We start from the raw sequence: 18,708 nt of genomic DNA, 5'->3' as shown, positions 1-18,708 counted from the left end.
ATATAACCAGTAGTGTATGTGGATGCTGAGACCGGTCTGCTGCTCCGTCCCGCAGGTGAAGTCCGGCAAGTCGTTCCTGAAGGACTACTACCTCAAACACCGAGCGCTGAGCGAGAAGGACCTGGACGACCTGGTGACCAAGTCCAGCATGAGCTACGAGCAGGTGAGGGACTGGTTCTCGGAGACGGCCCGGAGGGTGGAGGAGGGCAAGGAGCCGTTCAGCGAGGAGGAGGCCGAGGGAGAGGAGGGCGAGGGGGGCGAGGACGAGGAGGAAGAGGAGGAGGAGGAGGAAGAGGAAGAAGAGGAGGTGGTGGCAGCAGCAGCAGCAGCAGCAACAACGACAACAGCAGCAGCAGAGGAAGAAGAAGGAGAAGAAGAAGAGGAGCGCGGAGACAGCGACAGAGAGATGGAGGTGAAGGAACAAGGAGAGGAGGCCTCGGAGGACGACAGCCACGGGGACGAAGAGGCGGAGGAAGAGGAGGCGGAGGCGGAGGAGGTGGTGGAGGAGGGGGAGGATGAGACGATCCAGGAGGAAGCTGAAGGTGTCGGCCAATCACAGCCTCAGGCAGAGGAGCAGACATGAGCAGACAGGTGAGGGGGGAGGGGAGGGGCGGCGATGTACAAAACCTGATCTGAACCTGAAAAAATCGGCTTCAAACATCTTCAGGTCACAGTTTAGTTTCAGAAAGTCCCTGAGTCGGGCTGCAACTGATCGTTACTTTGATTAATGATTAAATTCAAGGTTTACAGGTGCATCTGAATAAGTTAGAATATCATGGAAAAGTTTATTTAGGTCAATAATTCATTTCAAAAGGTGAAACTAATACATTATATAGATTCATTACACAGAATGAAACATTTCATGTCTTCATTTATTTATTTACTTTCTTTCAACGGTAATGATTATAGGTTAAATTTAATGAAGACCTAAAATTCAGCATCTCAAAAAAAAAAAAGAATATTACAACTAGGGCTGCAACCAATGATTATTTTCATGATCGATTAATCTGTCAGTTATTTAAGCAATTACTCGATTAATTGTTTGGTCGATAAAATGTTGAAAAATATCAATCAGTGTTTCTCAAACCACAAGATGACGTCCTCAAATGTCTTGTTGTGTCCACAAACCAAAGAGATGCTCAGTTTATTGTCATAAAGGAACAAAGAAACTATAAATATTCACATTGAAGAAGCTGAAATCAGAGAATTTTGACTTTTTTTCTTAAAAAAAACTACTCAAACCGATTATTTGATTATCAAAATAGTTGACAATTAATTTAATAATTCATCGATTAATTGTTGCAGCTGTAATTACAAAAGACCAAATAAAAAAGCATGTTTCATATGGAAACGTTGGCCTTCTGAAAAGTATGTCAATTGATATGCACTCAGTACTTAGGACTATTTGACTTGAACTACTGAAATGGACTTTTCCATGATATTCTAATTTATTGAGATGCACCTGTAGTTTTTAAAGTATCAGAAAGTCCCGTCACATTTACCCAAACTTCAAATTACTTTTCAAAGATTCAACATTAGCTCCAATAAAAAGCATCCTGAACTCTGCTCCGTCCTCACCTGACCTTTCCCTCTTCGCAGACTTAGCGTTGCTCCCCCCACCCCCACCCCACCCCCCCCACCGCTGCGGAGACGACACGGAGGACGACGTACAACATCAGTGTTTCTCAGCTGGCGGCTCGGGACCCAAAGACGGCCGCGGGAAGCTCAGACAGGAGGTCACAGCTCAGAGGGATCATGTGATACTTAATAACAGAGGGGGGAGGGGGGGGGGGTTTGTGCCTTGGAGATGAACTTTGGGTCCTGGTGGAGCTGAGAAGCACTGAGACGGTGGAGCTGAATCAAAAAAGGACAAAAAGCGTCGGGATCTAGTTTGTTTTGGCGGATGATGAACTTGTGGGGACCAACTCAACGTTAAAAAGACGACGCCTCTTCACCGAACAGTGGCGCCACCAGAGTAAGTTCCTGCTCTGCTCCTGTACAAATAACAAGGCTTTTATTTTGGTGAGAATGACAGGGCTTTTATTTTGGGCCTTTTTGTGTCGCTTTTCTTAGAAAAAAATGAAAAAAAAAATCTACATTTTAAGGTAAACTTTGTATAAAGGACAAAAAAAAAAAATCCAAAACATTTCTAAAGAGGTGAGACCTCGTGTGGTTTCCTCACCGTTCAAACAGCTTTTTTTCAGAATAAAGGAGGAACCATCAGCTTTTTTTCTCCAGGGAACGAACGTCCTCTCCTCACACCCAACTGCGAAAATCATGTTGCTCTTCTTCTAAAACAAAAAGGTTTTTAAAACCACATTGTTTTTGTTTGTTTTTTTGTGAATAGACAAATTAGTGCCATTATGTTTATAATATTTTGTTTAAATCAAAAAAAAAGAAAGAAAAGATAATGAAATGAAATGAGTGCTGGAATTAATTCCACATCAACGTTTTAACTTTTTTGTATTTTTTTCCAAGTGATTTATTAAAGTCTGATCGACATCTAACGTCATGGAAACTGAATCCATTCTACTACTATTATCATCATTATTATTATTATTATTGTTATTATTATTATTATTACTACGATATTCTGTTGAACGTGGTGGTGACTTCCATGTCTGCGGATGTTTGGGTCCATTCAGTTTCAATGACATCATCACTTCAGTCTGAATTTACCTCCAAAAATGCGCAAAATCACTGCAGAATGGAAGTGAAACAAGACGCGTGACAACAAACTCCAGTAAAAAAAAAAGGAGGAAAATCCACCTTAAAAACTCATATTTAAACAACTGGTGCTTTAAAAATAATAAAAAACGACCAATCAGAGTCCAGAAAATCCAGATTAATAAGAATTAACTAACAGTTGATGAAGAATGAATAATAATGGAAACACCTTCTCCTGCACCGCTGCACCCAGCAGGTGGGGACAGACCCAACGCAGTCCAGTCTCTTTCCCCGTTCAGTCGACTGCAGCAGCAGCAGGTTTTTGTGACACCTCGCCACAAAACAACCTCACAGATCACAGAGCCGCCGTGTCCTGCTCTCTCTCTAAATTTACAGCAGGTTTTTTTGTTCACGCAATCGTTTACTCGTCACTTCACCAAAGGAATTAGGCTGATCTCCATCTCCACAAACACAAAAGAGAAATATAAAGTGACCTGTCGCTGCTTGAAACATGAGATCTACTTTAGTTATGTAGAAATAAATGAATAAAAATAAAAAGATCTCTTCATACTCGCCACATCTGGGTCGAAAGAGAACTGGTGCAAGTACAACAGGTGGTTATAGAGAAACAAAAAAAAAAGACAAATCATGAATTAAATGGTGTTGTTTTGCTTTTTTAAGGTGGATTTTCCTTTAACCTCCAGCTCTACACTCAAACTCTGTTTTTCAAAAGACAAACATGGACGCTTTAGTTATTTTGACGCCGTCATCCGTCGTTATTTCTTCCCTCCGTGGGTTCAGTTTTTGTATCCTCGTCCAAAAAAAAAAAAAGAAAGAAGAAATAATAAGATTTAAAAGAAAAATCAACAACAGCAGCGTTGGCGGCGGCATGTTTGCTCTACTTCAGGAAACAGGCAACTTTACCTCAGTCAGTTAAGCTACAAACTCGGTAAGATTGTGACACTTACACTTTACGACAGGTTTTTCTTTTTTCTAAGAGAATTCAATACTGTATGCATGAAAAAAAAAATACAAGTACACGGTAATTATGTCTTTGAGATGGCGTTTCTTTATTTGTCCTCGCCAAAGTCAGTGAATCACTTTAAAGAGAGAGAGAGAGTAAAAAGAAGAAAGAAAAAAAAAAGGAGACATAGTTATTAGTGCATTTATTTGCTCCAATACGGGTGAACTAGCTAATATCGATATCTTTCAGGTTTTCCACGAGAATTACAGACGATATTTTAGGGACAAGAAACCACAGGCACTTGGCTCCTTCGGTTCCCCGCGGGAACTTTTTAACTTTTCGTAAAGAAAAAAAAAAACTAAAAACTAAAGCTTTTATTTTTGCTTTTTTTTTTTTTTTTGCTCCTGCGCCCTCTTCCTGTTTACTGAACCATGTAGGACTCTGTTAGGATATGCAAACGTCACAGAACAATCAGCAGGTAGAGCGGTGAACTGTAAAATCAACGTCTCTTTGAGGCTCGTTTTGTTTCTTTTTTTTTTTTTCTTTTTTTTAAATGATTTGGGATCCTTGTTCGAGCTCTGTAATTTTGCAAAGTGAAGCCTTTCTGCCATTCTTTAAAAAATGCTTTAATAGCCAACAGTTTTTAGTAGTTAATTTATTTATTATATCTGGACTTCATGGATATCTTTTTTTTTTTTTTTTTTTGTCTGCAAGCAAAAAAAAATAAAAAGTGAAAAAACAGCTTTGATTCGGCTGCTGTTTTTTGTTTTATTTTTTTGTTTTCTTCCCCCCCAGACTCACTTTAATCTTTATTCCTTCGAAATCAATCCATAAAACTTTATTTGTTCGGCACTTTCCCTACAGCTCGGTTTGCATTCATCACACTGATGCACTCAGGACTGATATAACACAACTTTATTTCACCGTACATCACCAGAATGGGACATTGGACCCACAGAATCGAGCGTCTGAGAGCAGCGAAAAGAAAGAAAACAGAAAGCCCAGATGTGCGAGATATGAACATCTGCTCGGTCGACGCTGAACTCAGATCAGCTCCTACCTGCTCTTCCCTCCTTCTGCTTTTCACTTTTTCACCTGAGCTGCTGCAAAGCGTGAAGCTGCAGCCGGGAACCTGTTGATGATGAGAAGATCTCAACTTAAAAGTCCTCGCAACACTATTTATTTTTAATTGATTAAAAATGTCCAATTAATAACAGTTTAAAAACACACAAAACCACTGGAAACTGGAGGAAAATATAAAGATTAAAGCCTCAGTTCAACCTCCTGTGGTGGCGTCTGTCCTGTCGGGATTTCCAGTCTCAGTCTGTGACATTTTTTTGCTTTTACACACTGAGTTTAGTTTCATTAAAAAGTTCCATTGAGAAACGTCCACGAGAGGGAAAACGTCCTCTCGGAGACGACGTCGTTCCCGTTGCTGTGAATAATCCACAGACCTCAGTGTGAGCAATTTTAATTGGAACTACTTTCTGCTCGGCCCCTTTGGAAGCTGTTGACAGCGTGAGAGGGCTTTGGTGGGTTTTAGTAATTAAAGATGACGAGCGAATTCTCCCGAATCAGAGGAGAAATAAAAGAGTCTCTGTCTGAAATGAAACTGAAAATATTCTCTCCATATTCTATAATATTGTGGCGTTTCAGTCCACACTGCACATCTGGCTGCTGGTTTTTATTATTCGCTTAAAAAAAAAAGTGTGTGTGTGTGTGATTGGCTCCTGCTAAAGCTACTGCAACATTAAAACGCTGCTTCTACTACAATTAATATCAATACACCACAGAGTGACAGCGTCGTTGTGCACAGTGCAGGTTTAAATGAATACAAAACACACACTGGAGCAGGGAGACGAGAGGCAGACACGTTGTTCTGTCTGTGTGGAATTTAAATTAATTTTTGATCCAATTTATATTGGTTTCAGGTCAACTGCAGAAAGAAAAAATAAGCTGCTGATTAATTTTCTGTCCATTGACGGGTCGATCGATCGACCAATCGTTGCAGCTCTTGTGTAATTAACAAATAAACAAACTGTAGTGACGGTAAACAAGTCAAAAGTACACAGTGTGTCCTCTCCCTCCTCCATTTACACCTCATTCCTTTTTGGGGTATTTATGTGTTTTATTTAATCATAAATTATAGATAAAAACTGCAGCTGTGATTTAGGGTTAACGACAGTTTAAAGTTAATTTTGGTTGATTAAAAGTGAATGAATTGGGTTTAAATTCAGCTGCTGAAGGAACTTCTGCTCCACAAACTGTTGAGCTGAGTTTTGCAGGTTGATTTTTTAAACTTAAAACAGTTCAAACTTATTATTTATTATAACTAATATTATTATAATTTATTTATTTGAACCACACCTCACAGGAAATCCACCTGTTTCACTCTGGTTTCTTTCTGTGCTGTTTATTTCCTGGTGAACAGCAGCAGCAGCAGCAGCTTCACTCTTCATTCCCACACTCCAGTCAGTGTTTTTCGTCCTTGATGACCCATCTGAGGCATTCAAGATATTCGCGGCTGTCGCCAAGTGCGCTTGGTGAAACGCCATAGAAACCAGCCGCACCATAGAAACCAGTCTAACCAGTCCAGGGGAACATAGTGTTCTCCACCAAAATCTGAGCTGAGCTGCCTTTTGTATCACCTCACTCCACCTCTTCTTCACCTGCCTCTGTCTCTGACATAACGCTGACGTCTGGCTTTAGTTGTTTTGTTTTTTTTTCTTTCTTTTTCTTTGTGGATTTTTATAAGAAAAAGCCGAGATCTGATCTGGTCTTAATTTGCCTGTGAGGTTGCCAGTGAGACATTTTCGGGAGCCATGTTGGGGCGTTTTGACACGTCTGTGTGGTGAGGAGAGGGGTTTGTCTTCCTCCTCGTCTTCTTCTTCCCTCTTCGTCCAGCAGATGGCAGTGCGAGCTCAAACACCCGCCCTCTTCCCCGGCTCTACTGTAAATAATGTAAAGCTACTCGGGGGTTAGGTAATACACTATTTGTTCACAGATCTGGGCTTTAGCCAGCCTTCCTGGAAGTTCACCGGGCTGGAAAAACCCGGTGGCACTGGTGGAGTTTTCTCTCTTTTTCACCAAGTCTGTCTTGTTTCTGAATGAAACGTGTTTTTTTTTTTTTGTTTCTTGGGGAGGAAAAGCGTTGATTCATGTCCTTCTTCTTCTTCACAACACAGAGCTCTGCCCCATTTTGTGGCGTCGGGTCTCCCTCGAAAACACCAGTTACACGCCACAAATGGTCTGGCAGGGCCCTCTGTGAAAACACGAGCAGACCGCCGGCCTCGCAGGAGATAAAAAAAGTTTACCGTTTTCAGGAGAGAAAATGAAAAAGAGAAAAGGAAGAAAAAAAAAAAAAGGAGGGAAGGGGAGGCGGGTGGGGAGGAGGAGAAAGGGAAAAGGCGGCGACCGAAGAGTTAACCTGCACAAGACCCGTCTGAACCAGGGGTGGGACCTGCTCCCTTCCCTAATCAGAGCGGAGAGAAAGGGATGAAGGAGGAGGAGGAGGAGGAGGAAGAGGAGGGGGAGGAGAAAGAGGGAGGGGGAGATAGAGAGGAGGAGGAGGAGGAGGAGGGATGAGAAAGAGAAAATTAGAGTCGACACGAGTGGTGTGACGGGCCGAACAGAGGCCGTGTGAGGATAACCGAGAACCCTTTCACTACTGACCTACTTCTACTCTCACACACACACACACTCACACGGACTGGAGCACACGTGTGTGTTTGTGTCTATACAGCGCTGTGGCCAAAGAGGACCTCATCTCGTGTTTAAACCTTCACACACTCCTATAACACACAACTCTCCATCTTGGTAGCACACTCATGAAACAACAGGTTCTTTAAGGAACCTTTTTAGATCCTTTTTTTTTAAATTTTTTTATCATACATTACTCAAAAATAGTTAGGGATATTTAACAAGAATATCCATATAAAATGTTCATGCTACAGTGATATTCTATCATGAAAGCCTTTTAAGTAGAAGGATGCAATGGTCATTTCTTTATCTCAAACAAAAGCTAACAACAGTGGTGGCTATAGCACAACAAAAACCTCAATGTCTCAATAACTTAATCAATTTGATCAAAGTGTTGTCTTGGTCTCATAATGTCAAAATTTTAGCATGGTATAGAGGAGAGGGAGAGAGAAGAGGACTGTCTACAGATTGTCATTGAACCACTAAATCAGACGATGCTGTGGTTAATCACCTTGTTAGAGAACAGCATGTTATTCAATAAGTACGGAAACACTGAACAGTTGGACATGTGCATTCAAAAGTTTAGAGTTTATTAGTTTAAACTAAGTTAACCTGTAAAGGTTATAGTGCATTTTAGGTGCATTCTGAGATTTAATCCAAAGGCCAAACATCCCTAACTTTTTGGGAGTAGTGAGTGTAAATTAGCACTAATATGACGCTAACTGGATAGTTTCATTCATGAATCTCTGAGCCTGTTGTAAAGGTTCCTGTTAAACCAACTTAAACTCCATTTGCACCAAACTCTTTGCAAAAAAACAGACATTTAAAAGTAGGTGAATTAGCTTTTAGCAGCTCGTGTCTCTGTTGTAGTGAAGAAAACTTATAAAGATGATGTTTCCCAGGAGGAGGAGTGTCTTCGTCTTTGATTTCCAACATGTGTTCATAATGGACATCAGATTTTAATGATATCTTGGTGAAATGTGAGCGACTTTCTTCATCTGAAGATGTGTGTGTGTGTGTGTGTGTGTCATGCATGTGTGTTTGCTGAGTTACGACTCTGAGAAAGCGTTGACGGGGTTTAAAGTAGCTTAATTACAGATGGGAGACAAATGAAAGGAAACCCCAGTGTAAAGTGTTGTGGGCCGCCGCAAACCTCCACAACAACTCCTCCAGCCTCTGCGCTTTATCTGAAACACATTCCCTCGCGTCGTCACAGCGCCGAGGGAAATGCTGTCAAACACATTGGTCCAAAGAAAGAGAAACAAAAAAAAAACTCCAAAAGGTCTTAGTTTTAATTTGTAATTAAGAGCCACACGTGTGCGACAGTCAATCACTTCCTGATTGTCTCTGTGGCTCTCGTGGTCTTTTAATCAGCTTTTTAACAAGAGTTAAGACGCTGGTGGATTTTTTTTTACTGTTGTTTCCTTTTTAGGTTTCTTTTCTTTCTTTCATTTTTTCGTTAATGGGCAAATTGAAATTGCACATAAAAACAGGTGGATGGAAGAAAGAAAAGAAAGCACTTAGAGCCACCGACATGTGAAGGTTTTAATATCTGAATAGTCACAAATTTGTCACCGTGTCTAAACGTAATGGGGGCACAATTTCAGTCAGTGTGAGAACACTTGACATTCAGGCCACACAATAAGTCCAATAATAATAATAATAATAATAATAATAATAATGAAATAATAAAAACTGCTATTATTCTAATAATTATCATTAAAAAAACTTGGTGCACTCCGAGGTTCCTTGTTGCACCTTTTTATGTTGATTTTTAAAGAGTGCAGACGTCCCAGTCATTCGTGCTTTCCTCTTTTCTTTTCTTTTTTTTCAGCCGATTACGCAGCAAAGATCGAGCGAGCATGCAGAGATATAGAGTCAGAGTCAAAGAGAGGGAGAGAGAGAGAGGGTTGGGGGAGGCTGAGGCTGTCTGGTGCTGCTGTGGGTCAATCTGAGGACAGCTCTCCTCTCTTCACCCCATCCCTCCCTTTCCTCCTCCTCCTCCTCCTCCTCTTCCTATACCCTCCCCTCTCTCTCTCTCTTGCACTCTCTCGCTCTCACTCTTTCTCCTCCTATATCCCTCCCTCTACCACCCCCATGCCCCCCTCCCCCCTCCATCCCATGCATCTGTAGCTTGTGCCCGCGGTCCCTGCCTGTTCGCTGCATCGGCCTACATATCTAAACCACTGACTGTCTGTCTGTCTGTCTGCCTGCCTGTCTGACTGACTGACTGACTGCATCACCAACACGTCGCTCTTTATCAGCAGCTGTTTCGGTTCAGGCATCGTTTCATTTCCATTATGAAGAGAAGACAGATGGATTTAACCCCTTTAAAGGGATAGTTCACCCAAAATTCCTCCGTGCCTTCTCGGAGTTACGGGTCGGCTCAGCGCAGCAGTATTTGTCCATATAATGGTTGTGAATGGAGCTCACTTTTCTTCGTCCTAAAAGACACACCAAAAAACATCCAAATACCTCCATGCTGCTCGTCTGTAATGTCCCTCTTGTATTGAAGCCCCTACATGAGAAATTGTTCAGAAAAAAATTAAATAAGTCTATATTTTAAGCTTGTTTGTAGCGGTAGGGACATTACAGACGAGCAGTATGGAGGTATTTGGATGTTTTTTGGTGTGTCTTTTTGGACGAAGAAAAGTGAGCACCATTCACAACCGTCATATGAACAAATACCGCTGCGCCGACCCCCCCCCGTAACGCAGAGAAAGCACGGAGGACTCTGAAACTTCTCCCAGCCCTTAGTCGACATGAGGGTGAGTAGATAATGAGTGAAATTTGAATTTTAGGTAAACTATCCCTTTAACGAACCCACAGGCCAGTGGGTGGTCGTTACGGGGTTAAAATCTGAGTCCGTCTCTGCAGAACCATCAGACCGTTCACTTCACCGTCACATTATAGCAACATTTATATTTCTGTTACAGGAACAACAGAATCAAAGCACAAGCCCTAACAAAAATATATATATACATCCTCATTGTCCCCAGAGGAACGTCCCCGTTAGGTTGCCAAAGAAAATACAAAAGTAAATTCAAGTACAATGGTTTTCTGTAAATTTGCCGTCTAGCTGCAAGAACACAAGTTCCCATGAGAACTGTGCAGAAAATACTTAAAAAGAGTGCAACACAATGAATCCTCCTTTTGAAGGAGGTCATAAAAGGTCAGTCTAGTGTTGAGGCTGTTTTTAAAGAGGTGTTGATTCAACTGTGTGGTCACTTTGGAGGCTGTTGTTGTTATATCCTCCACTGTAGCCTTGAAGATTTACTACTAAACCCTACTCTACACTGTATTATAGCAGTTTTGTATTGCATTGGATATATTAACAGAAGACTGTGTTAAGTTTAGGCCTGCACCATATCAGCAAAATGTCCGATGTGCGATGACGATATGACTTGCGATAAAAAAGCAAATAAGTGTGCATATTAACCATACAGTTCCTGTGTCTTTCTGAAAACAACTCAACCCAACTCAATAAGCTGTAGTACTGGCCCTTTAACACTGCTACACAAATACACCAAAAGCAGAGAAAAAGAGTGCAAAGCTTGTACGCTGTAAACAAACTCCAAACGATTTTAAGTCGACTAAACACGAGAAGTCGTGCCAGAACAAATATGCCGATCGATGCTACGTGGACATGTTTCAGGCCAGCGGAAGTCCGTTACGTCGAGCGGTGTAGCTCAGGTTACAGGTACTATGAGGTATATGAGCGTATAGGCATAAATAAAACGTACTTGTCCCATTTCACGCAAACCTTTTGCAGTATGCATGTTGATATCGCAATGGCGATAAAAATAAGCCCTAGTTTACATCTAATAAAGAACAGGACAATTATACAAGTTTACATAATAGTTAATTTCAGACTCTTTGTATGACCAGTGAGGAAACTCCAACACCGACCAATGGTGTAACTTGATCACTCACTCAGTCACAGACGTTTATAGGACTCCCGCTGCAGCCAGTAAATATCACTGTTTGCCTGTGTCTCTGTTTACGTCTCATGTTACCCATCTGAAAACAAACTGTTTGTCCATAGTTGTTGTTGTTGATAGACAGATAGATAGAAGTCAGTTTCATGTTTTCATTCTGCTGACGTCGTGTTTCTGGATTGAGGATTATCTGAGGCGTCTTAACTGAGCTAAATATGTAAAGTTTGTCCTGCTTGAGGGTCCCCCTGGAGGAAAGGTCAAGAATTCATTCAGTATATAAATAGGACACCAGTAAATTACTCATGTTATAACCATAACTCCAACCCATGTGGGATTTTGGGGACCGATGCTGATACTGAGTGGTTTGAGAAAATCCTGATAAGCGATTAATCGGCTATGTTTACATTTTTTTTGCAATGATCCCTCAAATATAGTTCAAACACTTGAGACAAATATTTATTGGAGGCTCAACATTTAACTTTTAGACGATAAATAACTTATTATTCTAAACGGCCTCATGCGCAGCACTGCAATGAACTCTTGGAAAAAATGTAAATGAAATAAATAAAAGTAACCACAAAAAGGTCTAAGGAATGAACCTCAAAAGCCCCCGATGAATAAATTCACACTTAACTTTGCACAAGGCCCAGTCTGAACCACAGCAGACCAACCAATGCAAACACATCATTTCTAAATTAAACCCAGACAGTTTGCACTTTGTCTGCAAAGTTTAAAGGCACAGAAAAAGTCCTCACATTGTTTTTTATCAGCCAACGTGCACGTCGATAGTGATACGTCTGAAGGAAAAACTCAAATCAGACAATTGATCGGTCAGACCCGAGCGGTCTTATCAGATATCAACAACCTGCACGGCTGCAAACGTCTCATCCACATGGATCATTTTTGTTTGGACATCGTTCTGGCTCTGATGCAGAAAAACAGGATCCACCTGCTGAAACAGTCATGATGACCTGAACCAATCAGGATTCATCATCTGCAGACCATGACCATGTTTACAGAAATCTGATGCCGACTTGTCTGACCACCTGAAAAATAATGGAGACCTTGAATCTTAAAGGACCAGTTTGCGATTCTTCAGTCGGGTGCTGATGTGAACATCGAGGCGGGTAACTGCTGAGCTAACTCCTCTCTGGACATTCAGGGGGGAATGAGGACTCACCGGCTTTCCAAATAAACCAGATTTTTTTTTTTTTAAGGGGATAGTTCACCCAAAATTCAAATTTCACTCATCATCTACTCACCCTCATGTCGACTAAGGGCTGGGAGAAGTTTCAGAGTCCTCCGTGCCTTCTCTGAGTTACAGTGGGGCTCGGTGCAGCACTGCCATATACTGTCCATATGACGGTTGTGAACGGAGCTAACTTTTCTTCATCCAAAAAGACACACCAAAAACCATCCAAATACCTCCATAGTGCTCGTCTGTAATTTCCCTTTTGTATTGAAGCCCCAACATGAGAAATTGTTCAGAAAAAAATTAAATAAGTCTATATTTTAAGCTTGTTTGTAGCGGAAGCTCCCAGCGCTGCTCTTCCTGGTCCATCCAAATCTCGCGCGATTTGCATTGACACCCAGTTCACGGCTCCGCAAATTGCGCGAGATTCCGACAGCTTCCGCTACAAACAAGCTTGAAACATAGACTTATTTAAAGCAGAAGTAAGTGATATATTTGTGTTAATATAAGTCTTAAATAGTTATATCTTCCGACAGCAATCACTTACATAGAGTGTTTGGTCTGAAACACGGGTCTCTCAGTCCCTCTGCTCTGCTCTGAGCCGAGGAGAAAACATTTATCGTATCCTACAGTTTTTATCCAATGAGGAGAGAGAACGGCATGCAGGGCTGTGTGTGCAGCCAAGGGACGCCGTGAATGTGGCGACGTAGGGACGAGGACTGTTGGTGGTGCGTTCAAGGAAACTCGTATTTTTCCGACCGTGAAGTCGTACCAGTTCGATCTGGTACGAGTTCACCGGTCGGAAGTTAGGAGTGGCCGTTATAGTGACTTTCACCGGTAAAACAGGTCGGAAAAACACGAGTGGGTTGCCTGGAACGCTACAAAGTCGTAAGTTGTGACTTGAAGCTGTAATTTACGATTTCAAAAGCCTGCCTGGAACGCAGCATTAGCGAAAACGACCGGACCACTTACTTCTGCTTTAATTTTTTTTCTGAACAATTTCTCATGTTGGGGCTTCAATACAAGAGGGACATTACAGACGAGCACTATGGAGGTATTTGGATGTTTTTTGGTGTGTCTTTTTGGACGAAGAAAAGTGAGCTCCGTTCGCAACCGTCATATGGACATGCAGTGCTGCGCCGAGCCGCCCTGTAACTCAGAGAAGGCACGGAGGACACTGAAACCTCTCCCAGCCTTTAGTCGACATGAGGGTGAGTAGATAATGAGTGAAATTTCAATTTTGGGTGAACTATCCCTTTAAAGGACCAGTTTGCGATTCTTCAGTCAGGTGCTGATGTGAACATCGAGGCGGGTAACTGCTGAGCTAACTGCTCTCTGGAGATTCAGGGGGAATGAGGACTCACCGGCTTTCCAAATAAACCAGATTTCTTTTTTTTCTTCTTTTTTTAACATGAATCATTGTGTTTCAGTCTCAGCCTGACAGAAAGTAAACACAGACTAATCACCTGCATATTCATCCACACACGCTGGTCTGTTTACATGTGCGAGGAGGCCAGCTATAACCGCTGCTACGCTCGCTGTCTCCTCGGGAAACTGCACAAGCCACAAACGCGGTGATGAATTACCACCGTGTGTTGTTATCAAGAGGAGGACGAGTCATTTCGTTTTGATGGTCGGTCGCATTTTTCCAAAGTAGGACTAAACAGACGAGGAGACACCGGACTGAAAAGGAGGAGGAGGAGGAGGAGGAGGAAGAGGAGGAGGACATTACAGGGTCCAGAAGAGTCTTAAGGCTTTTACTTCAATGCTCCAAAGTCAACTAAAGAAAGCTGAACGCTGGACAGAGGTCAGCTCTCACAATCTCAGCAGTAAACACAAGCATCCGATCTTAATCCAGGACTCTGACGTATAGAAAAAAGCTCAGGATGTAGCACAATGTCCATGTTTACTTTGTGTTTGAACGCGAGTCCTCGTCTCTCTGAATTTATCCTAATTAGGCGGTGGCGCTTTCAATGTGCAGTAACTGATAGGAGGATGAATTCCTCAGTACTGATTTGGTACTAAAATATTATCTTTAGTTTGTCTCGAGTTAATCTGACTCTGACACACCAAGTGAGTAATTCACTGTACAATGAATTTCCCTTTACTGCAGCTTAACAGGAAAACAGGGTGGAAACAAACAGGAAAAGTCCACTCACACTCCTGAGGCCTCATTATGTCACTGGAACATATCTACACGCTCTTCCTAAGTATCTATTTTTAAAGGTCCCATATTTTCTAAAGGTAGATGTATCGTTACAAAGCAGCTCTATAGGTTCTATATTAATACTGTGAAAGTATTAAAGCTTCAGTCCACAGAGAGAAATGCACACAGCCTGTATTCAGAAACTGAGCCTTAAAACCAGCCGTCAGGACTTCCTGTTACTTTGTGATGTCACAGCAAAGCAGTCACCAAGCCACGCCCACTTGGACCCACCATCCAACCGCTGCAGGATTTGGTTTCTCTGAGTGTTTTATTCTGAAATCTGAGATATTTTCGCTCAGAAGAGAGACTTAAAGCCTCCTCTCTTCTGATTGGCTGACACCAACCTATTGATAATAAAGCTCCAGAGAGGAGATGGAAAACTACACTGAGATGTTTTTTGGTTCTTCAAACCATGAATGTATTCTTTATTTTAAGGAGTCAACTCCTAAAATAAAACGGGAAACAAAAAAAAATCTTTGAATATAGGACCTTTAAAATACATGATTGTTTTTGTTTATTATTCTTTTTATCTGTTTGGATTTGAATAATATTAACTTTAGATAAGTGTGAAGCTGTAAATCATTTGTTACCGTTGTGTGAAAAAAAAAAGACATCTTAATATTCGCACCTAAATGTGACTGTATCCTTTAAAAAACACAGAATTAATGCTTCACATCATCAAGAACAGGAAATATAAAAAAGTTCAACCAGACTTCAGACTTCAAACTAAAGGTCTGTGCAGGTTCACATCAGATTCAGATTACAGATGACTTGTGCTGCGTTCACTGTCTGTATTAACGCTGACCGTGACCTGTTGACTTCACTGTGTAATGAAATCTCCCTCCACCACCGCCGCCGCCGCTGCTGCTGACGTGTACACGATCCATCAAGTAGTGTTGGACGTCTGCGGCTGCAGGACTGTGTGTTTTATTATGTCAAATTTAACTATTCATGAGCTCTTTGAAACCACTTGGCTGCATTTCGGAACAACATCACTTCCTCCACTTGGCTGCCGTCCTTTAAAAAAAATATAAATCTTTTCTTAATTTTATGCTGTCAGTCTTTTTTTTTTTCTTTTTTTTTTCCCCAAACAGTAGATATGTCTCTTAAATGGGATATGTCATTATTCACGCTAACAGGCAGCCTGGCAACCTGCTAGCGTTCATCACACCTCTGATTATGTCTATTCAATTGAAAAAAAGAAAGAAAGAATAAGGGGGAAACGGCACAAACGACAAAATTTCTTTCCCTGGTAGCTCCACAGTACGACCCTCCAGCCGTCTATTAACTGTCAGAGTGCTCCAGCTCTCCTCCTCCTCCTCCTCCTCCTCCTCCTCCGCCTCCTCCTCCTCCTCCGTTCACTGATAATCCCTCCAACATGAGAATAAATAATTCACCGCTGTCGGCTCACACACACGTCACTGCAGCTTTTGTGTTTTATCCTCCCTGGATTTTCAAAGTTTACATGCTTGATTTATGTGCAGGCTGAAGGGGGCCGTGACCTTTTGGGTACATGTTTCTAAAATCTTTTTTTAAACTCTCAACTTTCACTGTGAGGGGGGGAACGAACGGTTCGTGTCCCGCCGCAGCAAAATATAGTCCCCGCAGGCTTGCTTTGCTCTGTCGGTGGATGAAATGTCAGTCCGTGGTGCTTCCCCTCCTCTGTTCTGTGATAATCCCTTTAACATGAGAACATTTGCCGTGTCAATCCGGCCTGCCTGCCCAAAAACCCCGCCCCAACCCCCCAACCCCCCCACCCTCTCTCTAAATGAACTAATGGCCGCCTGTCTCGGATGCCTCAGCTCTGACAGATTGGTTGGCTCGACCGTCGTGTCCTCGCAAGACCCCTGACAGGCTGCGGTCACACTGACAACCTCTCCCCCGATCCAATCGCTGCACGTTTTGAATGTTTGGACTTAAATCCGAGTAGATGACTATGCGTTTGTGTCGTGCACGCTCGTGTGTCGTCTCTACCCCCCACGTGGACCGTGGACTCACAAGACACCTAGAAACGAAGTGGGAGACAGTCATGGACACCACGTTACAAGATGATGGACATTTAAAACGTCCCCTGAGCACATGTTCAGAGATGTCTTAGATTTTGTAGCTGTTTAATTGATTTCCAATCAAACAGAGGCCGTAGTGCCGAGGCCATCAGACCCCCGAGGCCGCTGGGTGACTGTGCTCGGCTGATTCCCCCGTGCAAAATGTCATTTACAAGGTATTTAGCATTAATTAAGCATTATTAAAGTCTCACTATTCATACAGCATTCTTCCTACAGTGATATAATGTATAGTCCATAATTTATAAACACAGTTATAAATGTTTAACTCTGGATTAATAAATATAACAAAACATCTATTAGTACACATACAAATCATTGCAAACAATCAAGTGCAGCATAAATGTATTTTTTTAATCATTTAGTGACATTTTACAAATGATCTAATGAACCACTTAGAGATCTATTAAATAACTGGTTTGTAATATAAAGGCTGAACGCATGCTGTTAATTAAAATTCATTCAAATAAATAGATGAGTTTATTAATTCACAGAGTTAAACATTTAGAAATTACAGACTAATTAGTATCAATGTAGTGTCAATAGTGTGGTGTTGTTATTATTAAGTGTTTCCAAACTTGTCAAGTCTTTGAGTTTCATCAACTTTCAACCTTTGAGTCAATTAGTCTGCTGATTGATTACCTTCAGATTGATTGATTGATTGGTCTGTTAAATGTCACCTCACTTTTTCTTGGATGGCCGTGACAGATGAAGATGTTTCCATGGAGTTGATTTTTTGTTTTTTAGGCACATTTTAGTGTTTGAACAAACAGCACGTTTCTGTCCTCATGGTGAACACGTACGAACTGCCCGCCGCGTTGAACCGTGGTGTCGCCATGAAATGTGAAAACACTAAATGTCGCCTTCAAGAGAGAGAGAGAGAAAAAAAATTGAACATTTCCAACTCCAATTAGTCTGAATCCCAACCCCTCTCCCCCACCATAAATTTCAAGTTTGTTATTTCACTTTTTCTCTTGTTGTCATGGTGACGGGAGATAATTGAAGAGATAATTAAAGTTTTATTGGCTCATTTAACCACTTCTGCATTTGTCATGGCTGTATTTATAAATGGGATGTGCTTAATTGCAGCTCCATGTTAATCTGCTGCTTTTTCTTTTCACAGACAGATTAACAATGTTTAAGCCCCTCCCACCATCACAGTCAGCTCTGTGTGTGTGTGTGTGTTGTGTTGTTGGTGTCGTGACAAGACACGAACACACACACACACAAAATCTAAGATTGTGCAAAACGGAAAACATGTCTGCAGTGTGTATTTTGTGGGTAAAACTGCCAAAAAGAAGTGTAGTGTTACTGCAGAGAAAGTAAATCAGTGTTCAAATTTAACCTTTTTAAATTATACTAAAATTTCAATTTTTTAGTAACATTAGAAAAAAAAAAGCAAATAAAACTTGCAACCATAGGTAATTTTAAAAGATGTTTGTCAAAATCCCATTACACCTTCCATTTGGAGGTTTTGGTTTCATTCACACAAGAAAAAGTTTTGTTTTTGGTTAATTAACTCAAAACATCATGTTTCTACACTGTAAAAAAACAACAACTGTAAACTGGTTAAATCTAGATAATAATTTTGGTAAAGTTCAGATTAATGTATTTATATGAGTAAATTCAATGTATTGAACATATTCTCAGCATATAGAAACTAAATCTGCATAGTTGAACATGAATTAGCCTATATGCTCAACTATCAGTTTTCTATATGCTTCTCGATACATAAAAGGGCGAATGCCAGGATGGCCAGATGACGACATCCATCATCCTCCATATTTGTTTACCTTCAGTAGTCATGTTTGGTCATGCGAGTATCTGTGAAATTGTTCCTCTAAACGGCAGGTGTGTGGTCTGGCAGGTCGTATATAGCCTATAGTGTGTGTTTGGAGGATCATAATGTTAAATCGGTCCTCATGTCTGTGCTCGGCAATGCTTTTTATCTAATTTATCTTTTTATCTAATCCAAACCA

The 18,708-nt window shown here is 41.3% G+C and overlaps 1 protein-coding gene across 1 annotated transcript in view; it reads left to right on the top strand.

The window, feature by feature from the left end:
• The window catches only part of LOC146978225 (zinc fingers and homeoboxes protein 1-like), a 19,374-nt gene extending 16,856 nt beyond the window's left edge, over positions 1-2,518 (top strand). The window contains exons 8-9 of the mRNA XM_085790914.1: positions 56-591; positions 1,600-2,518. Of these exons, the coding sequence (XP_085647040.1) occupies positions 56-583 (528 nt within the window). The 3' untranslated portion in view covers positions 584-591; positions 1,600-2,518. The remainder of the gene's footprint in view (positions 1-55; positions 592-1,599) is intronic.
• The last annotated feature ends 16,190 nt before the right edge of the window (positions 2,519-18,708 follow it).

The sequence above is a fragment of the Trachurus japonicus genome, chromosome 11 (assembly GCF_045865225.1).
Source record: "Trachurus japonicus isolate A0001 chromosome 11, Traja_1.0".
NCBI lineage: Eukaryota > Metazoa > Chordata > Actinopteri > Carangiformes > Carangidae > Trachurus > Trachurus japonicus.
Note: the sequence above shows the minus strand (reverse complement) of the source record. Positions and strands in the feature narration are given on the sequence as shown.